This window comes from Haliaeetus albicilla, chromosome 27, assembly GCF_947461875.1.
Source record: "Haliaeetus albicilla chromosome 27, bHalAlb1.1, whole genome shotgun sequence".
Taxonomy (NCBI): domain Eukaryota; kingdom Metazoa; phylum Chordata; class Aves; order Accipitriformes; family Accipitridae; genus Haliaeetus; species Haliaeetus albicilla.
In genome coordinates, this window is record NC_091509.1 from 1,408,850 (window position 1) to 1,426,558 (window position 17,709).

The 17,709-nt window shown below is 59.5% G+C and overlaps 1 protein-coding gene across 7 annotated transcripts in view; it reads right to left on the reverse strand.

Moving 5' to 3' along the window:
• Positions 1-17,709, reverse strand: part of CXXC5 (CXXC finger protein 5) — a 39,849-nt gene that overhangs the window by 5,392 nt on the left and 16,748 nt on the right. For 3 of the 7 annotated variants that reach the window (XM_069773129.1, XM_069773123.1, XM_069773124.1), the window contains exon 2: positions 713-1,764. In XM_069773129.1, coding sequence (XP_069629230.1) covers positions 713-1,498 — 786 coding nt within the window. In that variant the 5' untranslated portion in view covers positions 1,499-1,764. Of the gene's footprint in view, positions 1-628; positions 1,765-2,562; positions 2,585-2,806; positions 3,013-13,246; positions 13,270-17,709 lie in introns of those variants that run through there. The other 4 variants (XM_069773127.1, XM_069773126.1, XM_069773128.1 and 1 more) reach the window with 4 other exon arrangements.

A 17,709-nucleotide genomic window follows, 5' to 3' on the forward strand; every position in this document is an offset into this window, starting at 1 on the left:
CTCCCGGCTCAGTCGGGTGCCAAAGCAGGCGCAACGCCTGTGGGAACTGCAGCTCAGCTGCCACCGGGAAATCTGGCTGGTGCCTTACGGACTCATCCTGACCGCCGCAGATGGATGCTGGGCCAGGGAGACCCAGCACAGCCACAGCACAGGAGATGCCGCCGAGCGCACACTGCAGCTGTTTACCACCCAAAACCAAGGACCGCCTTGCTCCTGTTCAGAGCAAAGAGTGAGGTAAGGGGCTGGGCTCCAGCTGCACCACAGCCATGGGTTTCACCATCACCGATTACCCCCAAGCTCTGCCCCAAAAAGCTGCCTCCTGCCTCCCCATCCTCTGACCCGATTGCCTGGTTAGAAGCCACTCCCTGGCTCGGGGAGCTGCAGCCCACCCAGGACAAGGGATGCTGGTACTAAAACTCAAGCAGAGACCCACTGCTGCCCATGCCTGCAAAAGGCAGAGTGAAACCCAGCGCACTCGGGGACCCCAGGGAGAGACCCCAGCCCTCCTCCCCAAGCCAATCAACCTCAGTATGTAAGGGAGGGCAGGGACTGGGGGCACTGGGCAGAGCACACATCTCACGGTGAGAACTGTTAATGGAAAAGGGAAAAATAAAAAAGTAAGAAGTACCAGGTGTTTTATTATCTAGGGCAAGATCCGAACCCAGGAGCGCAGCCCGAGGAGGGGTTAGGGTGCCTGAGAGGGGCCGGTTACCTCCAGTGCTGCAGAAGGCTTCTTTTTGAGTTCTTCACATTTTCGGAATTTGCAAATCTGGTGGCCAGTTTTGCGATTCCTACAACTGCTGCACTGCTCGCAGTTTATCCGTCTTCGGCAGGGCGGGCACATGCCGCATCTTTTCCGTTTCTTTTTCCCCGAATTGATGGCAGATGCCAACTCATTCTGCATGGGATACTCTGCCAAGCCAGCCATATGGAGCGCGCTCTCTGCCAGAAACACGCCGGCAGGGGTCATAATGAAAAGGCCTGGGTTGATGGGAAAAGCCCCCAGGTAAGGAAAATCAGAGGGGCCGTTCATTGTCTCTGCAGCTGAGACTGCCTCCATGTCAGAGATACCAGTCCCGTGGTCGCTTGCTAGAGGAAGATGCTCCTGTACCACTCTTTTGAGCATTTCTGTTGACTGAGCAAACTGTTGTAGGGCGGTCTGTCCTTCTGAGGAGATCTCCGACACCCGGTCTAATTTGCTCAGCATACTAGAGATGTTTTTGTGCTTTGAGGTAGAATGACTTTTATCCACAGTCGCTTCGTTGCCATTAGCTAAGGGGTTGCCTTTCTCTGAATGTTCGCTTACCGAGCTGCTGCTACCAAAGGTGGAATAGTGGGAGAGTGGACGGGACTTCTTAAGACTTTTGTTCAAAGGTTCACTTATTATTCCACTTTTGTTCCTCCTCTCGGAGCTGACGGGGGGTTGAGAGTCATCTTGGTTATTTTTTTCCGTCTCTGGCTTGTTCCCAGTGTCTTGATGGGAGCCCGAATTTGACATGGTGCCCAGAGCGCAACAACAAAACCAAACCCAAAATAAAAAAAAAAAAAAAAACAAAACAAAAAAAAAACCCCAAAACCCACCCCCAACGCCAAAGCGAAAGACCCCCAAAGCCCTTCTGGTAGCACCAGCCCGCCAGCCACCAGGGAAAGCTCAGACGGGAACGCTCATCAATGGGGTGTCTCCTCCAGCGTCGGCTGCAGAGGACTTCAGTCCAATCTCAGTGCAAAGACATACTCTGCGGCTCTGGTACACAACATGCGGCTCTGGAAGTAGAAAAGAAAAGAGAGTTAGCGCTGGCAAGAGCCAACAGGCTTTTCAAAGCGGCTCTTCCTCCCCCTGCCATGAAAGTCTCTGCGCCACAAACAAAGAAACTCCAGGGAACGGACCTCGGTGGAGATCCGTTCCGCTGCTCTTTAAAAGGGTCGCCATCCAGACAGAAGTGGGGGGTCACAGGGGAAGTCCTGGCCTGGTAGCAATGGCACTCCAACGCTTAAAGGCTCTCTGTGCCCGGCTTTCCTCCCCCAGCGACAGCAGGCCCAGGGAAGTCACGGGGCTCATCTCCTGCTCCGCTCCAGCGGCGTGCAGCCCCCGCGCCGCACGGGACCGTGGGCACCCACGGGATGCCCCCGAGCCAGCAGCCAGAGCTCGTGTGAGGGGCACCCAGTCCCCAGCCTGCAGCCCCCCGGGTTTCCCCGGCTGGGTGCCGTGGAGGCAGCAGGGTGTAGGGCTGCGCCCCAGCTCCTGTGCCCTTCCAGATGCCGCTGCTCTCCCAGCTCAGGCTACGCTGCTCCCCCTGCACTCCTCCTTCTCCTCCTTCTCCTGGACCCTTGTCCCCAGGCCAGCATCGCACACCAGTGCTGGGGAGCTGCAGCATCCACCTCCAAGCCCCGCAGGGAGCCATGCTGTCCACCTCCAAACCCCACCAAGAGCTGCAGTGTCCACCTCCGAGCCCCTGCAGTGTTTACCTCCAAACCCCGTGGGGAGCCATGGCATCCACCTCCAAACCCCATGGGCAGCCATGGCATCCACCTCCAAACCCCACGGGCAGCCACGGCATCTACCTCCAAGCCCCATGGGGAGCCATGGCATCCACCTCCAAACCCCGTGGGGAGCCATGGCATCCACCTCCAAACCCCGTGGGCAGCCACGGCATCCACCTCCAAGCCCCACGGGCAGCCACGGCATCCGCCTCCAAGCCCCACGGGGAGCCACAGCGTCCACCTCCAAGCCCCATAGGAAGCTGCAGCATCCACCTCCGAGCCCCGTGAGGAGCCACAGCATCCACCTCTGAGCCCCATTGCTGACCTCCTGCCATGCCCCACCATGCCCTGCCCGCACGCCCACTGCAGGCACCCGGCTGCTCCGGCGCAGGCAGGGGCTCGGCGGTGATGGCCGGAGCCCCGACTCGGTGCAGTTCCCTGGAGCGAGGGTGATGCCGCCGTCCCTGGGGCGGCCCTGGGGCAGCTGGGCCCAGTGTGGCTGCAAACACTTGTTGTGAAATTCCTCCTCCTCCCCTCCCGAGCACGCACGCACGCACGCACAGGCACCGCCGGAGTAATCAGGCTTTAGAGGAGAAAAGCTGCAGGGCTTAGCGGAGCAGGAACCCACGTCCCCACCCCGGCAGCAGTTGGGGGAGGGCAGCGCTGGGAGGAGGCCCCTCGCCTACCCCGTCCCTCCATCCCGGCTATCCTGGCAGCCTCCTCTCCGGAGTCCGGGCAGGGACGCAGCCATGTGCGGAGAGCTCTGCTGGGACCCTTGCTCCTGCCTGGGGTGATGCAGCGGAGCGAGGGGCATCCCTGCACCCCCCCGCACCTTCGCTCCCGCTCATCCATCGCCCTTCATGCCCCCTTTGTCACAGCCTGGCCGCGATGCAACCCCAGGAGCCCCGCAACGGCCCAGGACCCTTCCCCACGGGCACGGCTCGGGAGCCGAGCCACGAGCGTCGCCATTAAACCGCTGACGGGGGCAAGGTCCCCGCCCCAACCACCACGGTACTGGCAGAGGAAGACAGCCCGTCTCACCCTGGTGCCAGAGCCCGCTCGCCTGCGGAGAAACCCCCCCCTGCCCACACACTAAAAACCGCTTGCTTCAGCTGCTGCGGGATTTAAGATGCAGCGCAGATCGATGCAGGGCTTGGGTTCCAGCCTGGAGCTCGCCAGGCCACGTGGGGAGGGAGGGCTGCAGCGGCAGGACAGACTGCCCTTCCCCGAGCATCGCGCACCATGTCGGGCAAGGGGCTGCCGGGCGGTGGCGAGGCTGGGGTGCACCCGAAATGGGCGCCGGGATGCTGGGAGGGTAGGTGAGCCGCTGCCGGGCAGCTGGGGCACCCGTCCCCTGCTGCCAGGGAGGTGGGGGACCCATCCCTGGAGGCACTGGGAGGGGTCACACCTTAACACCAAAAGCAACGGGTGCTGGGGCCGGAGCGGGGAGCGCAGCAGGAAAAGCACCGGACGGGAGGATGTGAGATAAAGCCGCCCGGCGGCGTTATCTTGCGCCCGCCCGCGGCTGCCTTTCCTGCGGCCCTGCGCCTCTTCCGCCCCACGGCGCGGCAGCCCCGCTCAGCCGCTGAGCAGGGAGCCAAGCACCGGGCCGGATCAGCCCGGGATTTACCAGCCTGCCCGCTCGCCTTGTGGTGTCGTAACCGCCAAGCCGCGATGCTGCTGCAGCATTAACCGGGGGGTCTCCAGCCACGACCGGGAGCACGCCTCACATCACTCCGGCAAAGAACCCGCGTTGTGCCCACGTGCGGCTCGCCACCGCATCGAGGCGTCCTCCCCGCAGTGCCACGGCACCGGAGAGCGGGGTCCGCGTGCCAACGCGGGGAGGACACCGGCTGGAGGCATGCCGTGGTTGCCATCTTCATCAGTTCACATCTTCCTCCGCAGCCAGCCGTACTGGCCAGCCTTCCCCAGCTGGCTCGAGCAGGCAGCTGCCCGCTGGTCCCACCCTGCCCCGTCAACTGGGTGCCAGCAGCACCGAGCCCCCGCCAGTCACAGCCTCCTCTGACGGGGGCTGATGGCTGCAGACCCTGGAGCACGGCCCCCCCCAAACACCCACTGCTGCGGCGGGTGGCAATGCACGATGACGCCAGCCCGGCCCACCCAGCGCAGCTCCCCTGTCACCCGTGGGGACGAGGGGTATGCCACCGCGTCCCCTCTCAGCCCCAGCGGTGCCCAGCTGCTGGCGCGGGGTGCCGCGCCGAGCCGTGCCAAGTTGTGCCGAGCCGTGCCGAGCGACGCCACCGCACAATCCCGCCATTGTCCCAGCCGCCACTCTGCCTCCGCCGGCTCCTGCCATCTGCAACCGCTCGGCGCTGCCCTCCAGCCCCCCGGGGCCCGTGCTCCTGCGCAGCGGCGGGCACTGGGCACCGCTGCCATGCCAGCTGGGACGGGTCTGTCCCCACACCGTCTCCCCTCCAGGGACCCCAGGACCTCCTCGCTGTGGGGTGCCTGGCTAATTTGCACGAAGGGGGTGTCCCCCCCCACCCCGACACTGCGGGACCACCCAGCGCAGCAGACATCTCAGCTGCTCCTCGCCAGCCTCTGCCCGCCGGGTTGCTAATTGCAGCGGGGGGAGGAATTAATGATCTTAATCCCTTCTTTATGATTGACCCAAGTAAAGACCACAAGGCCCCCCCCCCCCGTCCCATTTCTGCCCCTTTTCTGGCCCCCATCCCCTGGGGAAAGCACCGGGCAGCGTCATCTGGGTCCCTGTCAGAAGGTGCTTAGTCCCAGCCACGGCATTAAGGGGCACGTGATGGGCTCCCTCGCCCGGGTTTTTGCACCGGGCAGCTTAGCAGCCTGGAGGGATGCCAGGGTTCAAGGGGACACCACCAAGGTCGGGAGGCCCCAACCCACGCCCAGGGGCTTCCCAGACCTTTGCAGGACCCTGTGGGCTCCCCACCCCCACCCCTATCTCCCTGCCAGGTACAGGCTGAGCCCACAGGGTCTGAAAGCCGGGTGCCCCAGGGACTCAAGCGACCAGTGAGCTACAGCACCCAGGTGAGGCTATCACTTGGACGTCACCTGCTTTGCCCTTCCTGCTCCCACCGAGACCCATTTCCATTGGTCACCCCAAAACCCCCCACCAGCCTGGGACGCTTGGCTGGGGTGAGGCAGCAGCGCTTTCCCATGGTCCAGGGGAGGAGAAAATGAGTTCTCCTCTCCCCAGGGCTTCCCCCCGGAGCTCAGCCCAGCACCACCCCACATCCCCTCTTCACTCTGCCCCAGGGGTCCCTGCAGAGCACCTCCCTCCTGGCCAACCTCAGGAATCATGCTGCAACAGTCCTAACAACTCCAAAAAAAAAAAAAGGTTGTAAAAGGATCTCTGGTGGTCCAGCACCTGGAGAAACCCTCACCAGCTGATGGGCTAAGAGCGTCCCTGATTGTGGGCACCATTTACTGTCAGAGGGGAGCAGGAGAGGAGCTTCGCTTCTCGTAAAAAAAATGACAAGCTGCGATTTCCAGCCCGCTCCCCTGTGTTATTTCACTGCATCGCTGGAAAGCCATCAGCTCCTGCCGACGTAGTCTCATCTTCAAGAAAGAACTTCTGCTTTCCTTTAATTTTAAATAAATCAACCTCTTCCTGGAAAAGCTGCCGGTTGGTCAGCCGTGCACAGACAGGGCCGTAAAGGGAGAAGAAAGCAGCAAAGCCGAAGCCGAGCCGCTCCCGGGCTCCGGAGACAAAGGGAGAAAATAAAAATTCGGCTTTTTTCTAATCCCTGGGCGCTGGGTGGGCACCGGGGGCGGCGGCTTTGTCCGCCTGGAGCAGACGGAGGACGAGGACGGAAGGGACCCCGGCGTCTTTTCAGCCTCTAGAAAGGCAGTAATTGTCCCCTCCGCCAGGTTTTTGTCCCTGCTTCCTCCCCCTTGCCATGCGGCTGCCCGCCCAGCACGGTCCCCACCTCCCCAGTAAAGCCCTGGTGATGGATGGACAAATGGACAGACGGACGGACAGACTCAGCCCTGCCACCAGCATGCCTAAGGGGGGCACCCACCACCAGCACTTGCCCCTCTCCAAGGCATCCCAGGAAGGGTGCAGGTCAAGGGATGCTGCAGCTGGAGGTAACTTCCCAGCTTGAGGTCCCCTCGCAGCTCCAGAGGGGCCAGAGGTGGGCCCCGTGCTTCTCAACCAGCCTGGCCAACAACCATGGACAGGACCTCAGGATGGCCAGGATTGCAGGGCCATGGGTGGTAGGAGCAATGCATGGGGAGTGCCAAGATACCCTTGAGGCATCTTGGTGCCTCATACCCTCAGATGAGAAAAGTCAGCAGGTAGAACAGGACCACCATCCTGTAGCAGCATCATAGGTCAGAGGGTCCAGCTGCAACCCAGGTCAAAGGCTCAGGAGAACAAGTACCACCAGAACAAGGTTCAAAGCAGCTCCAACCCCAGCACCACAACACCCGACTCAGCTCCCAGGTACTGGATTTCCACAGCACAGTCAAACCTGCTGCTCCCTCCACCGGGTGACACACGTCAACTGAAAGCTGGCAGTGATGTCTCATCACAGCCTCATCAACCAGAAGGCAGGCAGCAAGCACCAGACCAAAGAGCTACTGGATCCCTCTGACCACGCAAGGAGGCACCATCAAGTCTTGAGCTGCCAGGGACTCAGCCAGGCGAGAGCCGGCCACGGGGACTGCTGGCAGGGCAGAGACCCATAGCACCATCACCTCTGGGCTGCTGCTTCTGCCAAAGCCATGTGGAGAAACAAGGTGAACCAAGAGAGAAATCAAGTCGCAATCTCCCAAGGCTGAATATCCCTGCAGGACACCATGATGCCTGATAACCAGGCACGGACACCCTAAGGCAAAGACAAGGATGTCCTTCACCTATGTTGTTTGCAAGCCATCACCTCTGTCAACCCAAGAGCCCCCAAGCTCTGCTCTTCGCATTCATCCCCCCCAAGAACTGGTCCAGCCAGAAGATCGACTCCTGCATGCACCATGGAAGCTACCATCACCACTACATTTTCTCCAGACATCAAGAGAGGATGTCTAGGCCTGGGGGAGGTTTGGGCAGTGTCGTAAATGCTAAGCCTCACCCTGGGCGTTTGCAGGTTAATAAGCCAGAGGTATGACAGGTCGCCAGATGGGCAACTCACATGGAGATAGTTCATCTCCCGTGCTCCAGAATATCCTTCGAAGGGCCAGTTGTGGCAGCCGCTCTGCTCATCTCTGCTGCCGAGGTGGCACTGAGGGACGTTAAGAAGCCAACTCCTGAATTAAAAAGGCTATGGAAGATTAAATCCAGCATCTGGAGTTAGCCCTGGAAGCAGATGGCGAATCATCATGGCACACAGAGTGGCTTTCACCCGTCTCCTCCTTGCAGGCAGCCACTCTGCTCTGGTGGTGCCTCCCAGGAGCAGCTCTTGGATGCACACACAGCGTGGCCAGCAAGGGCCAGAGATGCTCCCTGCCAGGCACATCCTCCAGGGATGGTGCAGTGAGGCCATGCCGCCATCCTGCAGATGCCCAGCTGAGCACGCAAGAGGTGATACCACCTCCCCAGGTGGGCTCCCTACACCAGGGCTCCAGCAAAGGCGTATTTTTTCCCCGCTGGTGGTGGGTTTCCCCACCACCACCATGGGTAACCACATGGCTGCTGCGGGCTTCCCAACCTGCTGGCACACTGTGCCAGTACAGCACAGCCACGCAGGGACAGCCAACTTGGGCAAATGCACCCAAGCAAGGCAGAGCCTATCACCAATGTGCCCTGGGCTTCCAAGGAGGTCACCACTGTGGAGACGAGGACAAGGATGTCCCCAGTGACACCACCACCTCCATGCACGTCCTTGAACCTCACCCCACAGCCAGCCCCACGCACACTCTGCTGCCCCGGTGAGCCGCGGTGCCGGCACAGCCGGAGCCTCCGCCACGGGGACCAACCTGCACCCGGGGCCGCCCCACGCCGCCCAGCTGGGAAACGTGGCTGCGTCCTGCCTCTGCGGGGTGGTGGTTACGGATTAAGGAGTCTTAAATGTCAGACGACCAGGCGCTCCCTGGAAATCCACTTATCTCCGCTGCCACTCGGAGCGGCCGGAGCTGGGCGGTTATGGAGATAACGCGATTTGAAACGTCCACCCGAGCATTGCAGGGCTGCGGGTGCCCTGCGGACAACGGCAGGCACCTCCTCCCCTCCTCCCCTCACCCAGCTGCTGCCCACAGAGCCGGGTGACGGCCGCACTGCTCAGCCCTGGGGGGCTGCACCCACCTGCGCGGCCCCCCCTTCCCTCATTCGGGGAGGACGATGGAGGCTTGGCAGCCTCACCTCCCCGGTGCTCATCCACCCCCCCCCCGTTCTGTGCCAAAGCTGCGCCAATTCACTGCCCAAATCCTAAAACGCCTGTAACTAAAACCTACCAGATTGAGCCTCGGGAAGGGCCCCCCCCCCCGCTCTTCTCCCCCCTCCAAATGGGATTGAACAGATCTGCGCTCGCACGAGCCCAGCTCGCAGCCAAGCAGCATCTGACATTCACGCGCCGTGGCACGGCTCTCTGCCGCTCGCCCACTCCCCCCGGCTTGGCATCGCCTTGCCTAACGCTGCCCCCCTGGAGATGCGGCATCACTGCCAGCCCAGCAGAACCTCCCTGCTCTCCTGCAAAGCCCCCCCTGACAATCCTGGAGGGATCCCAGCAATTTGGGCCAGCTAGTCCTCGATGTCCCCTCCACCAAGGGAGGTTCCCAAGGTGATTTCAGGGCTTTGACGTTCAGGAGACCAGGTTGAATGACCCAAGGGCATAGGGGCCAGGTGGACAGGGGGCAGGCACTGCCCAGCGGCAGACGCCAGCATTGACAGGCATCCCGGCAAGAGCCCCGAGAGCCACCGCAAAAGGCTGCGGGGGGCCCAGGCAAGGCTTCGCCCTGGGGAGACCCGCACACAGCCCGCCGAGGACAAGCTAAGACGTGTGAATCACTCCTGCTAACAGATGGGGCGATTACAGCGTAAATTACTTGGGGTCTAACCGATAACCAGGTCATGAAGAGACTGATCAGCAGGCACAGAGCTCCGAGAAGTTAATTAAAAATAAGAAAAAAGTTGTAGGCACAGCCACATGGGAATATTTGATGGCAAAGAGCCCCAAATCCATCAGTGCCACCTCCAAGAGCAGCCCCAGCCCGGAGATGTCCCCTTGTGCTCCCGGCTCTTTCAAAGCCCCATCCCTCTGCATCCTACTAGGCAGCTCCACGGTAGCAGAGCACAAACCAAGGAGCTGCTCCAGATCCCAGGAGAGCCGGCGGTCGGAAGGGCCGGTGTACCCATGCCAGCACCTGTGTCACTGTCACCATTGGCGAGCAAGAAGCGCGCCAGCAGTGGGAGCGCACGCTCAAGAGCACCAGGGCCAGCTCTGTGCATTTGAGTTTGGTCATTAATGGGTGGTGGGGACCTCATGGTCCTTAGTGATGAGACCCCCACCTCAAAGGTGGCAGGGCAAGGCTAACATCATGGACCAAGCGAGCGCAGGGAAGCAAGGCAGGAGCCGTGCAAGCAAGGGTGCAGCGAGCACCCAGCCTGGCCAGCCACCCCTCTGAGGGCTGAAGAAGACATTGGCATCTGAAAAGCATCTCCGTCGCTCACACCAAAAACACCCCGGAGGGCTCGGTCCCCACTGCTTCTGCGCCAGTGGGATTAAGGCGTGCGAGCCCCCCAAGTCCTCCGCAAGAGCCCACTCGTGAAGGTGACCACTTTGGAGGAACCGCTTTTACCACCAGGAAGGCAGCGGCACCATCGGAAAGTCACTGGGGTCCGCAAACGGCAGCTATTGACAGATGTCTAAGAGGACGGCGAATAATCCCGTCTTCCTCTGGGAGGATTCGGGTCGCCCTCGCCCTCGCCGGGGGTTTATCCATTGTCTGGATCTGCTGGCGGTTGTTATTTTTGGTCAGCACCACGTTTTGCTTGGCCTCGCTGGCAGGAGGGAAATAGGAGGAAGAAGAGAAAGGGGAGGAGAGCTGCTTGGCCAGGGTTTGGTGGGGAGGAAGACCAGCTCAGCTTTGGGAGGGGGCAGTGGGGCACCCCACAGCCCTTGGTGGAGTCTGGGTCGGTCTCCTCCCAGCCCCACAGCCTTGCTGAGCACAGCCAAAACTCACCACAGCAATGGGGCTGGCCAGCCCAGGCATCACACTCTCCCCTGGTACCCGGGGGGAATTGCTCCCAGTAAGCCCAGTGGACCAGAGAGGCTTGAGAGTTTTTGGGGGGCAGGTCTTGCTTCCCAGCTGCCAGCACCCTCCTGCACAGGCAGCAGTCAGGGTCATCTCCAGCAGCAAAAGAAAGTGCAGGGGAGCTCTGGCAGGGATGGGCAAACCCTGCCCACTACCAGCACCACCCCAAGCCCTGCCTGCAGATCCGCATGTGCCTCAGGTCCATCCAGATGGGCCAAAAAAGGCTGGGGAGGCTCATGAAGGCAGGTCTCCGACCTGCCCTGACCCACCCTGGGCTGAGGACTCCCATCGCTCACACTTCATCCCCAGCACTGCAGCATCCCAGGCAGCAGGCAAGCCCTGCCAGCAGGTCCCATTCCGCCCAATGGCTCGGGCTTGCCAACGCTGCGGGATGCAGTTCAGCCAGCCGCCGGGATCCACACCCGTCCCTCCCAGCTGGGTACAACAGGAGGTGCGGGAAGAGCTGGGGTAAGAGGCACCCAAGAGCTCTTAGGGAGAAGACACCATGCCCCAAGACTTTGCAGTTCTCCCCATCTACCCAGCAGCGACTCAGGGAGCATCCCCGCTCACTGGCAAGGCAGGACTTGCCATCATTCTGTGTGTCGCCTTTCCACCACCGCCCGGTCTGCCTGTGAAGCGCAAAGACAATAAAAAGCTGCCTCCCTGCTCGGCGGGCTTTCACTCCTGCAAGAGATCGAGGGCACACCGCACGAAACCGCCTCTCCCGAGCTTTCCCCACGCTTGGCGCCACTTGTCATTCAAGCAAACCCCGTGGCCTTTAAGCTGCCAAGGTACCAGAGCTGCTCCGGAATCAGAGTTTGCTCGGCTCCTGCCCTGGAGCAAGGAATCTGAAACGCTGCCACTGGAAACGAAACAGAGCATCCGTCATTTTACTTGCCAGGAATATATCCAGCCCCCAAAAAAAGAAATACTGCCTGCTAAAGAGCCAGCAACAAAAGCCCTCAATTTCACTGGCGAAGCAGAGCCCGGCATCGGGCATTTCCACCCAGGTCCCAATTCTCTGCTGAATTCAAAATCACCCGAAATAAAACAAGCAGCAGAGTCGGGTCAGGGCCAGAGGGGCCAGAGCCACCCCAGAGCCAGGAGGAGGGCACTGGGTCAGGACAGCCGGTGGGGACCAGCGGACCCCACCCGGGATGCTACAAGGAAAATCCATGGGTTGGGGAAAAAAAGAGGCAGGTGGCAGAGGCAGGGCTGGAGGGGACAAAAGCTCCGTCCCACCGCTGCCAAACCAGCACATCCAAGCACAGCCAGCCCCGCTGCGGGGGGTGCCCTCGGGAAGCCACCCTGCCCACAGCTGCTGCTAGCATCCTGCCCGCAAACCGCCCCCGGCCAGGCAGGTCGTCACCCCCTGGCCATTCCCAGTCGCATCCCCAGGAAAAGGAGCAGCACGTTCCCAGTCAGCCCAGCCCCCAGCCCAGGCACGCCAACCCAAATATCTGCAAGAGGCGCTCCACTCCATGGGAAAGGCGACTCGACACAGAGTTCACATGCCCCAGCAATGCCTGATTAAACTCCCAAACTCCAAGGGAATACCCCTGAGGCTGTCTGAAGATAAGCTAGGAGCTAGGCTGCTCTCAGGAAGTGCAGGAACTGGGAAAGAGCAATCGCTTTTTTTCCTTTTCAATCCAGAATAATACAGAGCAAACCCTGGCGGGCTCTAGCTCGGACACAAGCGCTCACCCAAGCTCTCTGCCGTGCACCCTGGGAGCCTCCCGCTTGCCGGCACAACTGGGAGGTCATGGGTGACCCCAGTGCCAAGCCAAATCCTGCTGGAGGTGGTGAAGATGGAAACCAAAGAGCCCAGGACAGCTCAAGGCAGCACAGGTGAGCTCGGCATGACCTGCCAGGCTCTGCATGCCAGGCTGGAAGACGTTGAGCAAGACGACGGTGCTGGAGACCTGGGCAGAGGGAAGGCTGCAACCGCAAGGCCAGGGGGTACCAGAGGACAGGGACACTTGCTGCCAACACCTCCAGGACCTGAGATGCTCTGCAGGTGCTCCGTCATTTTGGTTCACCCTGGGGAACACCACAGACGCCGGTTCCACCAGTCCTCAGGTCTCCTGCGATCCTCACCACCCTTCTCCCCTTTGGCTTCTCCACGACACGTAGTCGTAGCACTAGACCCAGATGTCCCCAGCCATTCGCACGCTCAAGGGCAAGGGCAGTCAAGAAAACCATGCTGGTGCAGAACCCAATGCAATGGGCCAGCTGGAGCATCTCAGGATAAAGAAAGAAGGAGATGATGCTCCTCCCTTTTGTACCTGATGGAGATCAGGGAGCAACCAGCTCCTTGTCCTCCGGGAGAGCGGAGCCGCAGGGAGGGTTTGCACCACATCCTGGTGATCAGCAAGCCCTGGCACTGCGGCACCCCAAGGCGAGTGAGAACAGCCCTGTCCTGGCTGCCGGGGCTTCGATGGCAACCAACTGTGAGGTCATAGGTGAGAAGTTCTACCTTCAAGCAGGACCACAGCCAGGAGGGAGACCTGCACCAAACACACACCGTGCTCTCGGATGGGAAACGTGTCTGAGGCCAGAGGAGCACAGGCGATGCACCTACCCCACACCAAGCTCTCCTTCGGAGGAGATGCCTAACAGCTCTCTTGGTTCTTGACTCTTCTTCAAAAATCAACCCAAGACAAAGGGTGTCTTCTTTGCCTGTGGAAGAAGGGAAGAACAGCAGTCCTGGCCAAGCTGATGGGAAGAGTGATTAGGAAAACAGTTCCCAACAAACTGTTGGGACAAGAAGTCCCACCATAGGGATGCGGTGGCACGGTGGGGAGGGGTTGTACCAACCAGGCCCAGCTTCTGTCTCTGACTGGATACCAGTTTGGCTGCAGAAAGCAACTGGACTGCTACAAAACACTTAAGATTTTCACTGGATGTCTCGCACACAGCCACAAGACCTTACCATATATGAAGGGGGCTTTAAGAAAGATGGGGACAGACTTTTTACCAGGGCCTGCCATGACAGGACAAGGGACAATGGTTTTAAACTGCAAGAGGGCAGGGTTAGATTGGACATAAGAAAGAAATGTTTTACGATGAGGGTGGTGAGGCACTGGAACAGGTTGCCCAGAGAAGCTGTGGATGCCCCATCCCTGGCAGTGTTCAAGGCCAGGCTGGATGGGGCTTTGAGCAACCTGGTCTAGTGGAAGGTGTTCCTGCCCATGGCAGGGGGGTTGGACTGGATGATGATCTTTGAAGGTCCCTTCCAACCCAAACCATTTGCTGATTCTATTGTAATTTAACCACCAGCACCAGTGACTTATCCAAAAAGCACAAGTGAGACGAGTGAAGCTGGAGATCTCAAAGAACCAGCCACAAGACAGTTGGAAAGCAGAGCTGAGGCCCTGGGATGGAGGAAGGGGCCACCACCACTACCAGCCATGACACGAGTTGGGATGAGGGGACCCTCAGATGAAAGAGCTGCAGGACACACAGTAAGAAACAGAGGGGTTCACTCTGCGTGTGGCCTCAAGGAGAGCTGCCATGGAATAATCCGTCTCACAAAATTTCACAACATGGAAGAAGATGGGGAAGAGCCGCAAGACCGAGTCTTGAGCATGAAGGAAACGCCACATGGTGGGAGCTGGAAAGGGCTCGATGTGGTGAGCTTACCGCACTGGAGATGTGCTTTGAGGAGACTTGATGACAGGGTGTAAACATCCTTCTGGACTTACTGGTCCTTCTTGGTCCCAAGCTCTGAGGGTCTACAACTAAAACTAGAGTTAGATATCAATGCTTCTGCCTTTTCTCACTTCCCCAAAAACTGAGAAACACAGTGGCAAGCTGGAATGGCAGGGAACAAGCTAGATGTAGTTGTCACAGCCAACACCTGCCCTGTGGTGGTCCACCTGTTCCCCAGCCAGCCCAGGATGGGTTTAGAGGCCCCAGCCTCTTCCCAGAGACCTGGTGCTTGACTGGTGACCCCTCTGCAAGAGAACCATCTTCCTTCATCTGTACAGAAGTGTTTGATCCCATTCCCACCTGAAACCCAACAGCCACGTCCGCATCTCCGGACGGGTCCTCCTGTCGCAGCACTGGCAAGCCCCCAGACGGGAGGAACGGGGCCTCCAGCACACGGAGCACCAACCCAAAGGGTTGACGTCCCCACCACCCGCTCTCAGCTTCCACAATGAACATCCTCCTCCATCTGCTGCTTTCTCCAGCCTGTTCCATCTCCCCCTCCTCCCCACATTGGCACCACCATGCCACAGACTCACACACCTTGCCCCTGGTGACTTGCTCCATGGTGGCAGAGCCCACAGGAGCCTGAGGGACAAGCAGGGGCTGTGGGGGCAAGCTGGGAAGGGAGCCCCAGCAGCCTCCATCCCCCAGCAAACAGGATTGGTCTTGCAGGCGGAGGATCGGGCAGAAAGAAACTCGTCCCCGCAGCTAGGACGAGCCACCGGCATTTTAAGGACTGTCCACGATGCCTTCCTTGGTCTTCTGGCGGGTGGTGGGCAAATCCAAGGCATGACATAGGGCAGGGTGAGGGAAACACCATGCTCACAAAACAGAGGAAGGTGCATTACCATCTCAAGGCCTTCACAAAGACCCATTCTTAGGGTCTTCTTTTCCTCCTTTGGTAGCTTTTGACACTTTTGACATGGGGCACATCCAGGTTAAAAGCAGAAGAAATTCCCCAGTGCTTCCTGACCAGGTTCGCCTTGACAAGTGTGGCTACTCCATCCTTGCGTAGCCCGGATGGATCCACATGGCCTCCTCGCACCTTCCTCCTACGTGATGTGAAGCTGAACCTCAGTACTGGAAGGAGGAACATCCTCCTTAAGGATTTTGCAGAGAAAGAGGTAATTCTTTACCCCAACGATGCATTTTAATGATGCATCAATGCCAAAACCCTACACCAGGGTGCTCCCAGGGCTGCAGCCTTCACCGTCCCTTGCAGCCGAGGGAAGCGGCCAGCACCCGCGGAACATCCAGGATGGGCATCTCTGGAGCGTGGCCGTGGACGTCCTCATGTCCCCGCAGCAGGCGGCCCTGCTTCGGCTCAAGGGGTTTAAGCTGAACTAGTGCAAGTCCCTCCTGCAGACCCCCAAGGCGTAAGGCTCCCTGAGCTCTTAATGGGCTTACGGAGCTGCTGGGACGAGAGCGGCTCCCCCAGCACAGGGGCTGGGGGCACTTAAAGGCGTCGCCGGCCAGCAGCCCCCCGCGGCACCACCGGCACCGGCCGTCCCTGGCACCCCGGGGGCCGCCCACCAGCCCCATCCCGGACGGGCTATCGCTGACGGCACCAAGCGCTCAGCCCGCTCCTGCCCTGTCCCAAATCCCACGCACCCTCCTCCAGGCAGGTGTTCCCTGCTTGGCCTTGAGGACAAAGGCGGCTGCGTGTCCTCCCCCCCGAGCTGCTCTGGCACTACAGCAGCTCTAATCCCCCCCAGCCTGTGCCTGGCATCCCCAGGGGAGAGCAGAGACAACAGGCGCCAGGGAAGAGAGGAATGTCCCCAGTAAAGACTGGGGTGCAGCAAGCCGGTGGCAGAGGGCAGCCCAGCACGCCTGCTCCGGCACCCACACCCCCGTGCCGGTACCTGCACCAGCACCCTGCACCAGCACCCCATGCCTGCACCCCGTGCCCGCACCTCCACTCCACGCCCCACGCCGGCACCCCACAGCTCACCCCACACCTATGCCCCATACCTCACCCCATGCCTTGCAGCTCACATTTCACCCCACATCTCACCCCAGTGCGTTACCCAGGGCCGTGCTGAGCCCACGCGGCGGGACCAGGGGGTGGCTGGCATCGGGGCAGGACCGGCTACAGGTTCCCCTCTCTCCGGGGGGCTCAGACCCCCTCAAATTCAGGCTGGGGTGTGACCCGAGTATGTGCCACCCAGCACCCTGCCCAGTGATGATGGAGGGGCCAGCACACCATCCCACGCCATCCCCAGGAAATCCTGTTTTTGCAGGTTTGGATCAAGCACAGGGGACCAGGAATGATGGCTGGCAGGAGCAGGGCTGTCCAGGGAAAATCCTGCTGGAAAGCAGCAGAACCCCATCCCCAACAAGCCCGACCTGCGCTGCCGAGGCAGCCCCTCGCCAGCCTGCCGCGCTCCAGAAGCGGCAGTTCTGCCTTCCTGCTTCAACATATTTTGGGGGCTTGGACTCCAGCATCTAGGTTTGTGCCTTCGGGTATCTTCAGAGGGGAAATATATAAAAAAAAAAAAAAAAAAAAAAAAAAAAAAACACAAAACAAAAAACCTGGGCACATAACTGAGCTCCCATGATTTCCATATCAGCTACTGTACACGCACATGGCATGGAAAAATCCTTAGGAAATTTCTGCTAAAAAAATAAAAAAAAATAAAGGAAAACCCACAGGAGGCTGAGCTCACCGGACACAGCATGCCAGGAGGGGCTGACAGAGCTGTTACGGTCTATTGGGCCAATAATCCACAAACTAAGACGGATTTATTGTACATGGCAGATCGTAACAGCTCCAAAGAAACCATCACTGTCTCCCGGTGCTTAAAATTCACTTTCTTGGGGGAAAAAAAAGGGCCAAAATATGGCTTTACGAGATAAGATGCGTGGTTGTACCATTCTGTGACAGACAGAAGCCTGTGCAAACACATATATGGGTTTTTTTCTTGATATATAAATAAATAAAATATCTCCTCTTCCAAGGCGAGCGCGACTGCATTACCCGGCTTGGAGCGCTGTTGTTACCACCAGATTACCCAGCTTGGTTTCACCTCCGTTAGCAAGATGGATTTGCAGGGATGTTGTTTCCGCCCCAATATTACCACCCAAACACAGAGGGAGATAAAAATTAAATTAACTGAAGCCAACTTGAGTCCCTGCACCCATCTGGCTTGCTGGGATGGGTGGGTTTGGGTGCCCTCTCCTTGGAAGGTGCAAGCCTCCAAGAAGCAAGATGCAGGAGCAGAGAGCACGCTCTTCCTACCGGCACGACACCGTGATGGCAAAGCAAGCCCGGGACGGGGGCGATATTTAAAAAAAATAAAAATAATAATAATACTTAAGGGCAGAGCCGGTGCT